The following is a 17,837-nucleotide window of genomic DNA, read 5'->3' on the forward strand; positions in this document are numbered from 1 at the left end:
TTATTATAAGTTACAGACCGCCTCCACAGAAATATGTACATATTCACCATTACATTTCACATGCTTCCCTCCTCTTAGGTTAAGAACTTCTGATCTTGAGCATAGGAGCATAACCCAGAAATGAAAACCATGGGATTTTAGTGTAACAGAAAGAACATGGGATATGGTTTCAGAAGACCTTGAATTGACTCTTCTCTTCACTCTGATATTTAATAAATATCCAAGCTTGGGCTCATTATGTAACCTTTCAATTAATATTTCTCATCTTTAATTTGATAGGTAATCATCCTTATCTACCTCTTGGGATTGTTGTTAGAACCAAATAAGAAAATGTACAGGAGAAAAGAATACTGTTAATTGTAAATGACTTTGTAAGTAGTTATTAACATTCCCTGGAAACTACTGAATTTATAAACACAGGTGCAAGTTTGGAAAACCCCAATTATTGAAACATATGAGATAAATAATATCAGAGAATACACTTAATACATAAAGAACCAAAATAATGAAATTAACAATTTTTAACCTAGTCCTATATACTTTGAATGCCAAAGTAATCATGGCTGAAGCAGTTATGTACCTTTTCATAGGAAATCCAGAGAAACTTCAAGTTAAAATATATCTCTCTCTGGGATTAAAAAATTTAGATATTTTGAGTGGAAACCAAGTCCAAGGAGAAAAAAGATGAATAGTCCCATATTTCTCTCTCTACCCTCTAGGAAACATTTCTTGCTATGAAAAGAACCATCTGAGATGGAAAAAGTCATGCTGATTTAATTTTCTTTCAAGGGACACAGGAGAAGACAAAGCCTTCTTTGTGGCAACAAGCATCCTTGTATTTCAGCCTAAGTCTAACATAATTTTGAGAAGCTCTTCTTTTAAAACTTTAGAGAAAAAAGATATTTAAAACATTAAAATAGGCTGTGAATTTGATTGAATATTCTAATCACAATGTCATACATCTAAAATGGCAGATATATCTATGCCACCAGAATAAGTGTATTTCCTTATCCTGATTCCTCTTCTGGACTTCAGGCCAAGAATTATCCAGAAACAACTTCGTCCTCATAAGAATATAGTAATATTATCCATATTCCCTTGACTAACTGCTCCAAATAACAATTCTATTAACTTTTTATTTAGAAATAATACTAGATTTAAAGAAAAGTTGTAAAGATAGTACAGACAGTTGTATATCCTTCACCCAACTTTCGCTTACGTTAACTTATCATATAAACATGGTATATTCATTAAAACTAAAAATTATTAACAGTGCTATAATTTTTAATACTTTTAACTAAACTATAGACTATTATATTTAGTCTAATTTTTATACTACTGTCCTTTTTCTATTCCATGATCCAATCAGCATATCACTTTATATTTGCTTGCCTTGTCTCCTTAGCCTCCAATCTGACAGCTTCTCAGCTTTCCTTGTCTCTTATGATCTTGAAGCTTTTGAGGAGTATTGGTCAGATATTTTGTAAAATGTTTACCAATTTGAGTTTCTCTGATGTCCTGTCACAATTAGACTGAGGTTATATTGAGGAAGAATATGACAGATAATGTGCCCTTCTCCTTGCATCTTATTAGGGATTATATGATAACTATATAACTTATTACTGATTATGTTATTATCTTGATCATGCAAATGAGGATTTTTCATGTTAGGAATCTGTCTATATGAGACCTAAACTTAGTATGGTTATCATGCTTATTTAGAAAATAAGTAGAGGTTCAGCCACTCAATTAATAAACCCTAGGACCTACTAAAGGCAGTCTAGTCAGACAGGCATTGGTTTGAGCCTGTTTCTGCCACTTACTAGTCTGTTGGGGAGCAAATTATTGAAGTCTCAGTTTCTTCATCTGTAAAATAATACCACTTCAATTAGTTGCTATTTTATTCTTATAACATAGTACATATAGCCCTAACCGGTTTGGCTCAGTGGATAGAGCGTCGGCCTGCGGACTGAAAGGTCCCAGGTTCGATTCCAGTCAGGGGCATGTACCTTAGTTGCGGGCACATCCCCAGTAGGAGGTGTGTAGGAGGCAGCTGATCGATGTTTCTCATCGATGTTTCTAACTCTCTATCCCTCTCCCTTCCTCTCTGTAAAAAATCAATAAAATATTTTTTTAAAAAGATAGTACAAATAAAGCATTTGGTCTGGTACATAATAAACATTCAATAAATGTTAATGCTGTTCATTCTGGACTAGATAGTGGCAGTAGTAATGTTAGTGTATTGACCATGTTGTGTGACATTTTCATCTTAGAAGGAAGTCAAACTACAGATCAGAAAAACACTATATGTTTGTAAGATTTTAAAAACTTTTAAGTGTAGTAAAATGTTCTAGCAGAGAGATATTTAACTTGAGATTAAATTTGTAGTTTCTTTTTTAGCAAGAGAAGTTTATAATGGCTTTGCCATTTGGGCAGGGATAGAAAAAAACCTGGAAGTAGGCCTTCCTGACTGGGTGAAGAATCATTTAAGTTAGGTTTCCCTTGGCTATGTAAGTACTAGAGGCCCGGTGCAAGAATTCGTGCATGGGTGGTGTCCCTCAGCTTGGCCAGTGATCCGGGCCTTTAGGGCTGGCCGGCAACAGGGAGGGACCACAGGAGGTTGGCTGGCCATATGAGGTTGGCTGTGGGAGCACACTGACCACCAGGGGGCAGCTCCTGTTTTGAGCATCTGCCCCTTGGTGGTCAGTGTGCATCATAGCGACCTGTTGACTGGTCGCCTAGTCATTTGGTCGTTCGGTCACTTAAGCTTTTATATATATAGAAGATATAGTGAACAAGCCCCACTGTTCATAGAGAAGGGTTTAATGAGACCTTTTGAATACTGGAAGAAGGAGGGTTAGGAATTTGTTAGGTAAAATATTCTATAAAATGTCCTTGATCAGTACTCTTGGAGCTGGCTTGGACAGTGGGATGTGGCTGTACGTATAAAACTGAAGGAGATGATTGTTAATATCTATAACTTTGGAGTCCCAATTTAGAGCATTTTTTTTAAAAGAACTGTCATTAAGGGAGTGGATTTATCCTCCCTTAAAGAATTGTTGCTGCCAATGATTCTGGACCAATAAAAACTTCATCAGAATAGTGAGCAAGCATCATCTGTCAGGTTGTTCAACCCAGGCCTCAACCCAGCAATTTTATGAAGGAGTGGCAAACGACAATCTCAGTGAACTAATCAGAATCACGTTCCCTTAATACTTAGCATGAGAGGAAGATTGACTCATAGAGTTATTTAAAAAAATTTAATTAATTGGTGGAGAATGGGTTGCCTCAAAAGCAGGGCACTGGATTTATGCTGAGGTATATGAATATCAGAGGAATTGACTGGGAAAAAACAGGTATGCCTAAATTTGAACCCTATTTGTAGAAAATTTTGTCAGTTATATAAGCTTTCGACTTCCCCATATCTATTATATTTGTTACCCAAACAGGCCTTATTATAAAGATGAATAGTTTTAAAACTCTTAAAAAATAAAGGGCCCTTGAATTAATTTTAGCAACACAGAAAGAACATGAGTATGGGGACACTGCTTGACATTCAGCAGCAAAGCTTATAGAGGCATAAAAATACCAGGGGATACAGTGGGTGGGAGCAACTACTGAAGCAGAGGAAAACAAATTAAATTTCTGCAGCCTGCAACAAAGGAAGAATGGTAAGCCCAGGGAGAGCGTATGGGCCTGAGAAGGAACCCTAGGACTGAGCAAATCCTTAAATTCAACTTAGAAATACAAACTACCTTTAGATTTGTGTGTATGTGTTAATGTAAAAATCACAAACTTTCTAGAGAATTATGCACAGAAACACTGCATATCACCATTCTCATTATTCTCCATTCTTTCAATATTCTACCCATTCTCACTATTATTACTCTAATTTTGGCCCTCACTACTTTTCATTCTGTCTCTAATCTTCTCCTATTTACCCCCATCCATTCTACTACTGCTGGAATACAGTGCTGACCGTTCTGCCTAAAAATTGCTTTGTGAATAAAATCCAAATAATTTGTCTGGCCCTTAAGGCCGTCTGTGACCTGACCCCAGCAGGATTTGTCAAATTTATCTCCTTTACCCCTACTTCTCTTACACCTTACATCCTGTGTAAGCACATCTCTGAGACGTTAATCTTGCTGTTTCCTATTCTGTAGTGACTTTCCCACTTCTGTCTAAATCCTTTCCTTTCTTCAAAACTAACTTCAAAAGCTATCTCCTCAATGAAATCATCTCTGATTTTTCCAGCTAAAATGATATCTCCCAGTTTCTTAATCCCCTTGACTTTTTATCTTAATGTTTTATGATGTGGGTCAGTTTTGTATATATTTCTTATTGACCTTACTAGATCAGAAGCTCCTTTGGTCTTCCATTGTCCTGTTTATCCAGCACAAAATGTGTTGAACAAATAAATACCCTGGTACTAAATATAGCATTTGTATGAACTTGGTTATTTGTACTATTAACATATGCATAACTACAGATTTGAGGGAGCTACTCAGAAGAAGCATGATATTTTAATATTATCACTAACAAAACTTTAACTTTAAAATATTTCTTTTAAAAATTTCAAACTGACCTAGAAGTGGCTTAATAGAAATGAAAAGAGTAGAAGAGTCTGTAAAATGGTTTAGGGAAAGTAACATGTTCCATCAACAGCAACTACATCAATTCACTGAGGCATGTTAATGTTCACAAAGGTCACCGAGAGCTGGTGGGGGAAAAGTATGGCGACGTTTGTTTTTGTTTTATTTTCTCATTCATTTGACTAAAGCTGATATCTAAGTAATAATTAGAAGACCAGGAGGACAGATCATGTCCTTTATTGAATGGAGGATTTAAGATAGAAATGCACTGAAAAACACACAGAGCTTTCCAAACTGTAATAGCATTATGTACACTTAAACCTCAATACACTCAGTGCCTTTTTCTGAATAAGCCCCTGTCTGGCCATTTATTAACATTCAAGTTTTAGTCTAATTTGTTTTACTATAAATTTAACATGATACTTGGTATAATGTGCTTAACATAAACCATGTGGTACTGTACAAAATTTGTTGAAACAAATGAATCACGATAGGTCAGAGGCTGAGTAGAGTTAGCTGCTTTTGATCAAGATGGTTAAAATTCTTCAAGGAAAAAAATATTAAAGTGTACCAAAAAAAAAGTTAATTTAAACTATAGATTGGTATGATTGCAACAATAACAATAGGGGTATAAAGTTATTTTAAAATTAAAGCTATGAGGCTTTGTTCTGTTTTCCTGTAAAACAGCATGAAAAGTGTGAGTTAAAATTTCTTGACTTTGGTACACTATGTATATGCAACTGTCTACCAGACATCTCTATCTGAGTTTCCCATAGTCACTGAATGAGCATGTCTGAAAATTAATATCATTATCATGTCCCTCCAACTTGCTTATTTACCTATATTCTTTATCCAGTTAATGAAATATTTTTTCACTCATGTGCCCATGTGAGAAAGAAATATGGGAGCTATTTCTCTGCCTGTCTTATTCTATACATACATCAACTATCTAATCTTGTAGATTTTATCTTCCAAATATTTCTTACATTGGTTGTCTGCTCTCCAGCACCATTGCCGGTCAATGCTTTACATCAGGCCTTTAATCTCTCTTGCTTGAATTATTATAATAGCCTTCTAGCTGGTCTCCTTGCCTGAGTTCTCTGTCTCTATCCACCAGGCTTCTGATAGAGTAATTTTTCTAAAAAGCAAATCTGATGTCACTCTTACTCAATATTCTTCACTGGATAAAATAACTTGCATGGCACACAGCAGATCCTTCATGGCCTCGCCCTATTTATTCTTCATTCATTCAATCTGTTAACTCATGAAGTATTTACTGAGACTACTTTGCGCAAGGCGTTAATGATACAACAGTGAACAAAAAGGCAAGTCTTATATCTTAGCATTCCCCACTCTCCTTCAATTCCTCCTCTCCACCATTATCAAGTACTAGAGGCCCAGTGCACGAAATTCCTGCACAGTTAGGGTCCCTAGGCCTGGCCAGTGTTCAGAACCAATCTGTGGGGCAACCAGCGGGGCAATCTGGGGGGTGGGGGGGTGCTGCTGGCACCCGCCTTGGCTGGCCTGGGGCCTGCAGGCTGGGGGCAGCTCCTGCATTGAGCGTCTGCCCCCTGGTGATCAGTGCACATCATAGCGACCAGTCATTCCGCCGGTCGGTCCATTTGCATATTAGGCTTTTATTATATAGGATTCCTTGCATTCAAGAAATAGTGAGCCTCTTGCAATCTACTAAAGATGCCTTAATTCTTTCATACAAACTTCTACTCATCCTTCAAGTCTCAATTGAGATGCAACTTCCTCTCTCAAGACTTCTCTGAATTGCTTATGCACTTTATAAATATTCATATTTTATTTGCATTTCTATCTTTTCTCTGACAGTAAGTTTCTTGAACACAGGGTTAATGTCTTTGGACACATAATTGGCAAATGCAATGTCTTTATTCAATGGAACAAGTGAATAAAATGACAAAGCTTTCCTCAATAACTAATTATATACCTAGTGATCAAATAAATTTTTCTTGATCTCTCAGAATTACAGGCAAAGTAATAAATGAGAGTTTATACAAGTAGCTGTTATTCTCAATTATTACACAAAAGATGATTTTCAGAGCCCCATATGAATGTGAGCCTTGGAGGTTTTGTCATCTTTCTACTTGATGTTTATTTCAGCATAAGTTTACTTCATTAGTAAAATTCTGCCCTCTGTCCTGGGGCACAGTCCCATAATTAAAAGTGCAAAATACTGCCCTGGCTGATTGCCCAGTGGTTAGAGCGTCGGCCTGAAGACCAAAGGATCGCATGTTTGATTCCCAGTCAGGGACACATACCTTGGTTGCAGGCTTGATCCCGGACCCGATTGGGGCGTGTGGGAGGCAACCAATCCATGTATCTCTCTCTCATTGATGTTTCTCCCCCCCCTTCTCTCTCTGCCTCCCTCTCTCACCCTCCCTCCCTCCTTTAACCTTCCACTCGTTTTGAAAATCAATGAGAAAAATATCCTTGGGTGAAGATTTTTTTAAAAAGTACAAAGTAGTAAATATTTCAAAATACACTGTATAGCAGCAACCACAGATTTTATGAAAAGTATATTAAACCACTACAGAATTTCTTTGCTATCTTACAGTCTTAAATAATGCACCTTAACATACTATGAATACATTTTTAAAAATCTCAAATATGTATATAATTGTCTAGATATAAAGTCAGCCCTGAAATATTTTAAGAACTGTATTAAGAGACTTGGGCTCTCGCTAGACATACTGCTCTTTGAGATAAAATGCTATGTGATTTCTTCATTCGTTTATTAAACATATATCCAAATGTAAATCATGAAAACATTAGAAATGAATTCCAAAAGCAAAATTGAAAAGTTAATATATTATAAACCAACTCTGTCCCAGTTAAACAGGTTGGAACACCAATGGTGATGTGAGGGGGTGGCCATCTCTCAGAACATAAAGGACTTTGTTTTTGTACACAAAAACATTGCTCAACCCACAGCTGGTGCCTGTAGCCAAATTCTACGCTCACTGGGACAACTCCCACTAAAATATATTGGCATAAAGAATATGGAAATGAATTTTTAAAAAGCCAGCTGTTTGTTCCCAGGGTATTAGATGTATGAGAGAAATCAGTCAGAATTGAGTCCATTTTTCTACTTCTATTTATTTTTAAAAAGGGAACAGGGAGTTTACAACAGGAAAGAATTTGAGTAGGTGTTAGGAGATCAGTTTTTTTTTCAACTCTCTGTATAATCTTATAAAATTCATTTGAATTCACTTTTTTTCCCTCTTGATACAGTTGTCTTCTCATCTCTCTAACTTCCCAAATCATAACTTGGAAAGTACATCTTAGTTCCTACCTTCTCTTGAAAGGCTTTACTTATTAGTTCAGCTTATTCCTGTTCCTTTCCCACTGTAAACTACTCTACTTAGAAACTTAGCACTGTTTTGTATTGGTTTTAGCAGCTTTGCATCCTTTATTGGTCTTGCATAAATTATACATTTCTTCACAAAAGCAGAAAAATACTGTTTTCACTCCAAAGTTTTTCGTCCTTTTGTAAGTCATCAATCCTATTCTTCACTTCTTTTTTATTAAAACAGATTTGACACAAAGAGATGGTAATATAATAGATATTGTAATTGATAATTATTCATTGAAGGGCTAATCCTCTGATGCTCTCAATTTCTACTACGCTAAAATAGATTGGTTTTCACCAAGAAGTTATTCATATAGCATGACCATCACATTGAAGTCAGGGTCTGATTATCAGAGTACAACCACAGGAAATTCCTATAGCCTGGCCGGTGTGGCTCAGCAGTTGAGCATCGACCCAGGAAACAAGAGGTCGCCGGTTTCCTTCGCAGGTCATGGGTTCAATCCCCAGTGGGGACCGTGCAGGAGGCAGCCAATTGATGATGTCCTCTCTCATAGATGCTTCTATCTCTCTATCTGTCTCCCTTCCTCTATCTCTAAAAACCAATAAAAATGTACTTAAAAAGAAATTCCTATAAAATGTCAAATAGTTCACTCCATAGCATTGAAGTTTCTTACAATACTCACTCTCTTTGCTCAGTATCTGAGATTTTGAAAAAGGCTGTGCCAGCATAATGAATAGGAATACATAATCTAAATCTAGATTGAAAATGTTTCCATCCCAACTCTTTTGCTTAACGGCTATTACCTTGTAAGCTAAACTAATTATCTAACTTACAATTCTTTTCCTGTGCAAGTGAGAATAATAACAATAGCGTTGAGCTGATATGGCTGCTCTGAGAAGTTAATTACTACTACATGCAAAGGGGTTGGGATAGTGCCTAGCACATGCTCAATTAATTTTACCTATTACTGTTTTTCTAAAATATAGAATACCCAATATTAAAAGTTTAATAGGTTTCCTTATGAAAATAGAAGAAAATATATCCATTAGAATAAATAATTTCTTCTTTAACCTACCAAAAAAACCCAAATACTTCAATTCCTACTCATAGCCAAGTCTGGTTGACTTAATCCTCCTCATTTGTGAATCACCAATTCTATTCCTTGCTTTTTTAAAAAAATAGATTCAACTTCTAGGAAGTTATAGAGCTGAATCCATGTGCTAGTCACAATATAAGTGGGTACACACACACACACTTCTCACAAAAATCCTTTATGTTGTATATATTAATCTTATTTTACAGATGAAAACACTGAGGCCCACAGAGGTCAAACATCTTAGTAAAGGTTATATAGTTAGTAAGTGGCTAAACCAAGAATGGATCAAAATCTATTAATTTCAGATTCCACTTCCTTCCTACTACACCTCACATATTTGCCTACAATTTCCTTTCTCCTTTAACTCACCTGTATATAATTAGTAGCATAACAGAACACAGAGAGGTGTTTCCTCATAGTTTACCATATGTTCTTGCCAAAGCACATAGTTCTGTAACTTCCCTTTCTGTTTCTCTAATCTCAGGTCAATTTAACTTCCTTTCTGGTAGTAAGAAATGTGGTGCTTCAAGATAGATTTAGAGCTCCCATGTCTGCCTTCTGAAAATTTCTTTTAAGTACAGGCTTAGAAGTAAACATTTTTCTATCTCTCCAGAAGTACTCAAAGCAAATGTGTTTGCAGAATCTTATTTTAACAACTAGAGGCCTGGTGCATGGATTTGTGCATGGTGGGGTCCCTCGACCTGGCTGTGGGGATCAGTCTGAAACCGGCTCTCCGACATCCCCTGAAGGGTCCCGGATTGCGAGAGGGCGGTTTTCAGTTGACGCACCCCAGAATCGGACTCCCTCCTCTCTAGTTCTGGGTGTGTCACCCAAGAACCACCACTGCAAGTGATCACAGTTCAGCAGCTCCTGCATTGAGCATCTGCCCCCTGGTGGTCAGTGCACATCATAGCTACTGACTGATCGGTTGCACACACACACACACACACACACACCCCATACAAACAGTGATAGTTAAACTCTTATAGGAAGGGAGGGTACCTGATCTTGCCCCCAATTGCCCTCCCCTGCCGATCTGATCACCTCTAATTGCCTCTGCTTCGGCCCCCATGAACATGGTTTTGTCTAGGAACTCGGACATCTGGAAGATGGCCGGTTGACCTGGTCTAATTAGCATATTGCCCTTTTATTAGTATAGATAGTAGTGAACAGGTCATTAGATATCAGAAGGAACAAATCTCATCTTTTAAAATGATAAGTAAAGGAAGCAATGGTGAGCAATTATTATGTTCTCAACCTCAATAGAGGAATTAACAGTTTTCTCATTATAAAAGCCATATGGTACGGTGATAAGGACAATGAACTTAGAAGACCTAACTTTGAATTCTTTCTCTGACACTTACAACTTTTGTGATTTAATAACATACATAAAAGGAGTTGCTGTGAGGATTGAAGCAAATAATTATATAACATAACTAGCATCCTAAATTTGTTATTGTTGAACTTGAAATCATAAACTTCTTAACCAAGTTCACTTCTATACTTTGAAGTACAATATGATACAATATTGTACAATAGTACACTATGATTTATAAAGCATACAAAATATCTACTGCTAAGTATAAAGAACCTTTTCTGCTCCAGAGCTAAAAGCTCTTTAAAAATATTCCCTCATTAAGCTAACAATATTCCTTTCAAATGAAAACAAACCAGAATTTATTAAGTGATGTGTACTAGGAATTTTATATACATTCTACTCATTTGGCCCTCACAACAACCTTGAGAACAAACTCAGACTTGGAGAAATGAAATAACTTGCCAAAAACACACAGCTCCTAAGTGGCAGCAGATCTTGGATCCATACCCAGGTTAGATTGATTCTAAAGCTTGTGCCCTTTTCTTTACATAACACCACCTCTTTGACTTTCTGACATGGGTCCACGAAAAGCCACAAGTCTCATACAAAGTCAAAGAATAATTATTTTCAGTGTAGATTAAGTCACCTCCAAATAACAGACTATTTTAAAGGTAATTTTCAGACAATTCCTGCTTAATCTAGTTTTGGTCCCCAAAAATGTGCTGGTACATAAAGTGAACTCAGCCTTTTTCCTACTAGCTAAAGAAATTAATATATTATCAAGTTTAAGCCTTAGATGTGCAAAGACACTGTTCTAGAATTTTGTTAAGAGAAAAAAATAAATCAAAGAATACATTTCCTGAATCTCTAATGGTATGTTAATAAACAGAATTGTTTCCACTGGAAATGCCTGAACTTACTGCTTCCATAAAGCAGATTGCTTTCTCAATTATTTTTTCCCCCATGAAATTTAGAGAAACCATCACAAAGCAAAATTGGTGACTCAGATGCTTCTGAAGAACTAAATCTGTCAATTAGAAGCTTTGTAATCTTGACATTAAATATAACATAATATTTATAAAATGAGGTGATAAAAGTCTGTGAAATATTTTGTAAGTCTATGGCCACTCTCCCTCTTCTTTTAAACCAGTCTGGTCCTTGAGAGCAGGAGCATTATTATTATTATTAATCAAATAAAATTAACTTTGCTTCTATCTTCTGCTGCTTACCTGTTGCAGAGTATGCTGAGGGCTCCATGTGGGCTACATTCACATGGCAGACAGAGCCCAGAAGTGTGATTCAGGTAAAAGCCCTCCTTGCAGGTTTCACAGTGAACCCCCTGATACCCTGGCAGACACTCACACTGCCCTGTGGTCTGGTTGCAGCGATTCACATCCAGGCTTCCAACCACAGAGCAGTTACATACATATTCTGCAAAGGAGAGAAGGAAAGAGACATTATTAACTAAGATTTAATGCTTTCTTAATAAAATGAACTCTGTTTTTCTTAATGTTCATAACAACTTTGTATGGATAGATAAAACTAATTCTAGTTCAAATCCACTTTTTATTCTACTTAGTTCATTTAAATTGGGAAATATATACAGTAAAGTACATGAAACTATGTATCATTCATATTTATAAAACTGACATTTCAATTTCCTTTCCACTACTCTTCATCTTCTAGCTCTTTGACCTTACAATTCAATGTGTGTGGGTCTGTATATTATTAGTTTTTCTGGATTGTAAATCGCCAAAGGCAGGGCCTAAGCTTATCCACCAGGCACATGTTGGAAATAACAACATATTAAATAATACATAATCCCATTGTATAGCTGAAAAAGCCTAAGGCTCAAATCGTTAACTATAGTAACTTACATAGATCAGACAAGATTGTGCTACAGCTGGAATCATAAGTTAATATGTTCTTCCCAGGAAGAAATTAACAGAGAATTGAAACTTTAAGTTGAGAAAATGATAAGATAAATCCCAGATGAGAAAGTTTATGGGGTCATCTTGATCGGTGGGTTAAAACCAATCACAATTTGAATCTCTTTCTCAAGTTAAAAGATTTAGAAAATAAACATTTTCTTTAGATACATTTCAAACAGTTCTTTAGATGAAATTATTTAAAAGTCCTTGGTGTTAGCCTTTTAATTCAGATACATTTAAGGTCAGTTAGGATTTGGTTTGTGCTATTATTTATACTCATTTTATCAGGAAGAAAGCATTTTCAGCATAGTTTGACACAATATTAACATGGGACTTTGCAAACATGCAAAAACTTATAGTTAAAATAAACTGCAGATAAAACTTTGTACATATTTTAGGAATAGCCCCCATTCCAAAACAGCTATGAACCTAGGTTTTAAAAGCCCAGAGAAATCTATGATACAAATTATATTTCTGAATAGATAAGGTACTATATAAAATGGCTTTATTCTGACAAAAGTTTAGCTCAAAAAAATCTTTAATGTAATTTTTGATGATTTCTTAAAAGTTACTAGATAACTGAAAATCCAGAGTTTTAAATAGAAAGTTACAAAGGAGTTTATTTCTCTATTCTAGAAAAGGAAATTAACCTTCAAAATTATTTATGTCATCAGAAGCAGTTTATTCACACAAGTCAAAACAAAGGATTCCACACATATATTCCCACGTGGCCAACTCCATACCTCCCACATTTCTTCAGTTCCTAACCTTTAGTGTTAGCTTATCTCTCTTTTCTTTCCACCTCTTCTAATTTGTAAATTTACCAAATAAATAAATATATATGGGTGATTATTTTATGTATATGTCAAGCTTGAGTAGTGAGTTAGTTACAAACCTAGAGTTAAGTTCAGATTTCTTCAGCCCCAAACTTCAGAAAGGAATCAGCCTCATATCTCAATCAATATTCTTATTTTTATTAGCTATATAAGCATGACATTTCTTTGACAGTTACATTTTCACATTATTTCTACTGTGTGTGTGTGTGTGTGTGTGTAGTTTTTGTAAATAAGGAAGCCATGTTTAGTGGTCTGTAAACCTGCCAATGACAACTTCATGGCAAGACCTTCACTCCACCAAAAATGACTAGAATACTTAAAATAACACTTTTCTTCCAAAATATGGCAGAAGTTCAACATGCATCCAAATTCCTCCAGCTGAACCAATTTCACCACAAGTTACCTAACCAAATTATACTAGTAGGGGCAAAACTAGCTTTAAAAAAAAAGTTTGTTTAACTCTATAATAAAGACTGAGAATTTTGCTCTGGCCAGTGTGGCTCAGTTGGTTGGAGTGTCATCCCATGGACCAAAGGGTTGCAGGTTCGATTCCCAATCAGGACACATACCCAGATTTCAGGTTCAATCCCTGGTCAGAGCACATACAGGAGGCAACTGATTGAAGTTTCTCTTTCATATCTATCTCTCTCTCTCTCTCTCTCTCTCTCTCTCTCCCTCTCTCTCTCTCCTCCTTCCTTCCCCCTTCCTTTTTGTCTAAAATCAATAAAAACACATCCTCGGGTGAGGATCTAAAAAAAAAAAATGAAAATTTTATCCTATTATTTCCTTACTAATGTACGTTCATCTGAAACCTGAATCAGTATTCCCAATGAATAATTAGTAGTATTTTTTTTAAAGAACTCAATTAATCTAAGAACTCTGAGACAAAACTAAGGTTTTTCTTCAGTAAAGTCTTAATGGATAAATCTTCAATATTAACCAAGTTCATTAGCTATTTCTAAGGAGCTAATTCAAACTCTTCATTATCCCCTGAACATATTCTTTCTAGTCCCATCTTTGAACCTTTGTTCATTCTGTTCCTCTTGAAATGCTCTTTCCTCTCCACATATGGAAACCTATTTCAAGAATCAGCTGAAATTTACTCCTCCATACACTCAAACTCCATTGTTTTTATTGTGAATCCATAACATCTACCACTTACAACTCTCATATGACAATAAAGTGAAGGAGTTTTGAGCACAGTCTGTAGAGGCAGACAGCTGCAGGTTAAATCTAGTTCTCTCACTAATTTTATGACCTTAAGCAAGTTAGCTAACCTTGTGCCTTTCTTTTCTCTTATGTAAAAAGGGCATAATATAGTACCTATAACACTTAGCCCCAACATCTAAGCTGGAAGTAATTTGGAATTCTGCAATAATTAATACAATTGCTGGTAGAAACGAATACCTAATAAAATAAACACAAATCAGACGTCAGGTTCATAGGTCACACAGCTTTGTTGGACCCTGTGGACAAGATCTGAAAGCCCAGTTTTTAAACTGTTTGAAAACAGAAATATAAAGGCCCAAAGAAAAGACAATACACTCATGTTTTTATCTGAGAACTTAAACTTATGGGATAATTTTGATATAAAGGTATTCAAAGTAATTATTGCATTTAAATTTAAAGTTGTGGGCCATCTATAAGTAGAGAATAAAATGGTATCCCACATACACCTGGCTCTATACATTACTAATATGGGTTCCTATAAATACAATGACAAAAACAGAAAGGTTTAGGACGTGGTTTCAGACAGAATGAAAAAGAGCATTTATTCCTAACAGTAGTAAGTGAATGACCACCTGAGTGCCAGGAAGAGAGCCGATGTATCAAGACAAAAACACACTATCATGTTAACATTCTTCTCCAAATTAACCAAAGGAAAGGAAGCTGAAGCAAAGCCCAGGAAGATGTGCATCTTTCCTGTTTGGAGCTTAGAATCCAAGGCCCTATCCCAGGGATTGACTTCAAATGAAATGATTCAAGTTAAATAAATAGCCTAAGCAACAGTAATAAATGTAAAGTACCATGAACATCCATTTCATGTATCAGGAAAACTTGCTAACTTGTAAGTAGAATAGTATCTCAGAGCCTTCACAGTTCTTAATATTCATATGGAACCAGATAGGAGTTAATTCAGAAACAATGCAATTTACTAGGAGGTTGGCAAAATGAAAAGAAATAAAATTTCAATTGATAGAAGCAGTGGGAGGACCTATAGCCAAAGAAAAGAGATGAAGCGCTGATTTTTTTTACAATATATTTTTTATTGATTTCAGAGAGGAAGGGAGAGAGATAAAGAGATAGAAACATCAATGATGAGAATCATTGATTGGCTGCCTCCTGCACGCCCCCCACTGGGGGCGGGGGGGGGGGGTGGGGATCGAGCCCACACCCCAGGCAGGTGCCCTTGTCCAGAATCGAACCTGGGTCCACAGGCCAACGTTCTATCCACTGAGCCAAACCAGCCAGGGCGAAGTGCTTTTTTTTAAATGAAGTAGAATCATAGACACCAGAGCAGCACAAAGGAGTCTGTAACATGACTAATGAATGATAATGAGAATGAAACTATATGAAGAGGACAGAAAAAAGTAATCACAGACAAGTCTGAATAAAATGCCAAAAGCTCATTTGGTTTCCTAAGAGCAAATATGTAATAAACTCTCTGTCATTTCAGTAGCAGTTTTCCTTTCAATGTTCTATAATTCTTAGGAAAACTATAGAGAAGAATGTTAATGTGTAGAAAGCAAATATTAGCAGAGAGACTGCAACCTTTGGCAACGTTTTTTCTTTTTGTTTGGCTTCTGAAGAGCAATGAAACACAGTGATTTGAACCCTGAAGAAGAATAAGAAAATAAAATTTGGTGCCAAACTGTTTGAAAATAGACATATAAAGACCCAAAGAAAAGACAATAAATTTGTGTTTTTTTTCTGAGAACTCGAATTTATGGGATGTTTTTTCTGTAAAAGTATCCAAAGTAATCCTTGCATTTAAATCACACTCTGTACTTTTTCAAATATTCCCTACCAAGGACCAAGAGATGAAAATTTTAAGCACCTAAAAAATATAATAGAGTAATTTTGTTTAGAAGTCCCACAAGCCCCCCAACTTACCCCATGCACAAACACCTGTTCTTGTAAGATATTATCTCCTTGAACATACTAAAGACCTCTTCTGGACCTTTCATACACCTGGCAGGCTTCTCTCTGTGTCAGACTTAAACCACCTTATGTCCCTGCTCAGTAAAAAGTCCATTATATCTTCTAGAAAATTTTAATTGTTTTTTTAAAAATATATTTTATTGATTTTTTACAGAGAGGAAGGGAGAGAGATAGAGAGTGAGAAACATCGATCAGCTGCCTCCTGCACACTCCCCACCGGGGATGTGTCCGCAACCAAGGCACATGCCCTTGACTGGAATGGAACCTGGGACCCCTCAGTCCACAGGCCGACGCTCTATCCACTGAGCCAAACTGGTTACGGCTTTAATTGTGTTTTTGTACCTGCAGTTACTTTGATGAGAATAAGCTGATGTTAGAAAAATTTTAATTGTGATAGTATGTTCTAATTAATGTGTCCTTGGTCTTCCTGTACCTCTTTCTGGAGTCCTTTCTGGGAGATGTAATGAACTATGATGTCTGGAGACTCAAGCAGTTTGGTACAATACTGTGTTTAATCTTTTACAGATAAGAACAAACTTTAAGGCAGTAACTAAAAGATTTGAATAAGAAGATGAAAAAATTGTATCCTCAGTCAATTCATGATGCAAATCTTATAGAACAAAGAAATGTAAATAGATAATAGCATTGCTGCTGAAGTGAAATGATTACAAAATAAGTATTACATAGATACTGGAAAAATACTTGTAAATATAACTAACACAGACCACTCACAAAAATCTAGTTCAAGAATATAGCCTGAAATTCTATCTATAGCTTCTTGCAAAATTATAGAAATGCTTTTGAAAAATTTAATTTCTGACTCTTTTTCATTCCTTCAACAATGACTTCACTCTTGTTTTTCAATATCTTCAGATATTGAAAGAATAAAAAAATTGGTCCATGCTACTCCAAAACTTTTCATTCTTCCCAATATTCAGAAGACATATAAAATGTAATATAATATTAAAGGCATCTTCTGGCCCTAACCGGTTTGGCTCAGTGGATAGAGCGTTGGCCTGCGGACTCAAGGGTCCCAGGTTCGATTCCGGTCAAGGGCATGTGCCTTGGTTGCGGGCACATCCCCGGTGGGGAGTGTGCAGGAGGCAGCTGATCGGGGTTTCACTCTCATCGATGTTTCTGACTCTCTGTCCCTTTCCCTTCCTTTCTGTAAAAAATCAATAAAATATATTAAAAATAAAAAAAATAAAGGCATCTTCTGTTCAATCTTAAAGTAGCAAAAACTAGAAGATATGAATTTAAAATGTATTAAGGTTCAGTACTTAATCTTATATCCAAATTCAAAATATTAAAAACTCATTAGTAAATTTAAGCTTATCTGAAAATATTTTAAAAACATTATCAATATAAGCTATAAGCAAAGTATTCTAAAGTATACTTTTTGTTCTTAAATTATTTAATATCTGTAAGAGGTGTTTTTCTCAAGCACCACCAGTTTTCAAATTGTTCCAAATACTCCTTAATCTAGGGGAAGGATTTATGCTCAGGACTTCAAAATATCTAGAAACTTTACATTTTATTTGCATACCATACGTTAGTATCA

The 17,837-nt window shown here is 35.9% G+C and overlaps 1 protein-coding gene across 1 annotated transcript in view; it reads right to left on the bottom strand.

Annotated features, from left to right (window-relative positions):
* Positions 1-17,837, bottom strand: part of MEGF9 (multiple EGF like domains 9) — a 90,239-nt gene that overhangs the window by 16,935 nt on the left and 55,467 nt on the right. The window contains exon 2 of the mRNA XM_006774015.2: positions 11,577-11,811. Within this exon, the coding sequence (XP_006774078.1) occupies positions 11,577-11,811 (235 nt within the window). The remainder of the gene's footprint in view (positions 1-11,576; positions 11,812-17,837) is intronic.

This window comes from Myotis davidii, unplaced genomic scaffold, assembly GCF_000327345.1.
Source record: "Myotis davidii unplaced genomic scaffold, ASM32734v1 scaffold964, whole genome shotgun sequence".
Classification (NCBI taxonomy): domain Eukaryota; kingdom Metazoa; phylum Chordata; class Mammalia; order Chiroptera; family Vespertilionidae; genus Myotis; species Myotis davidii.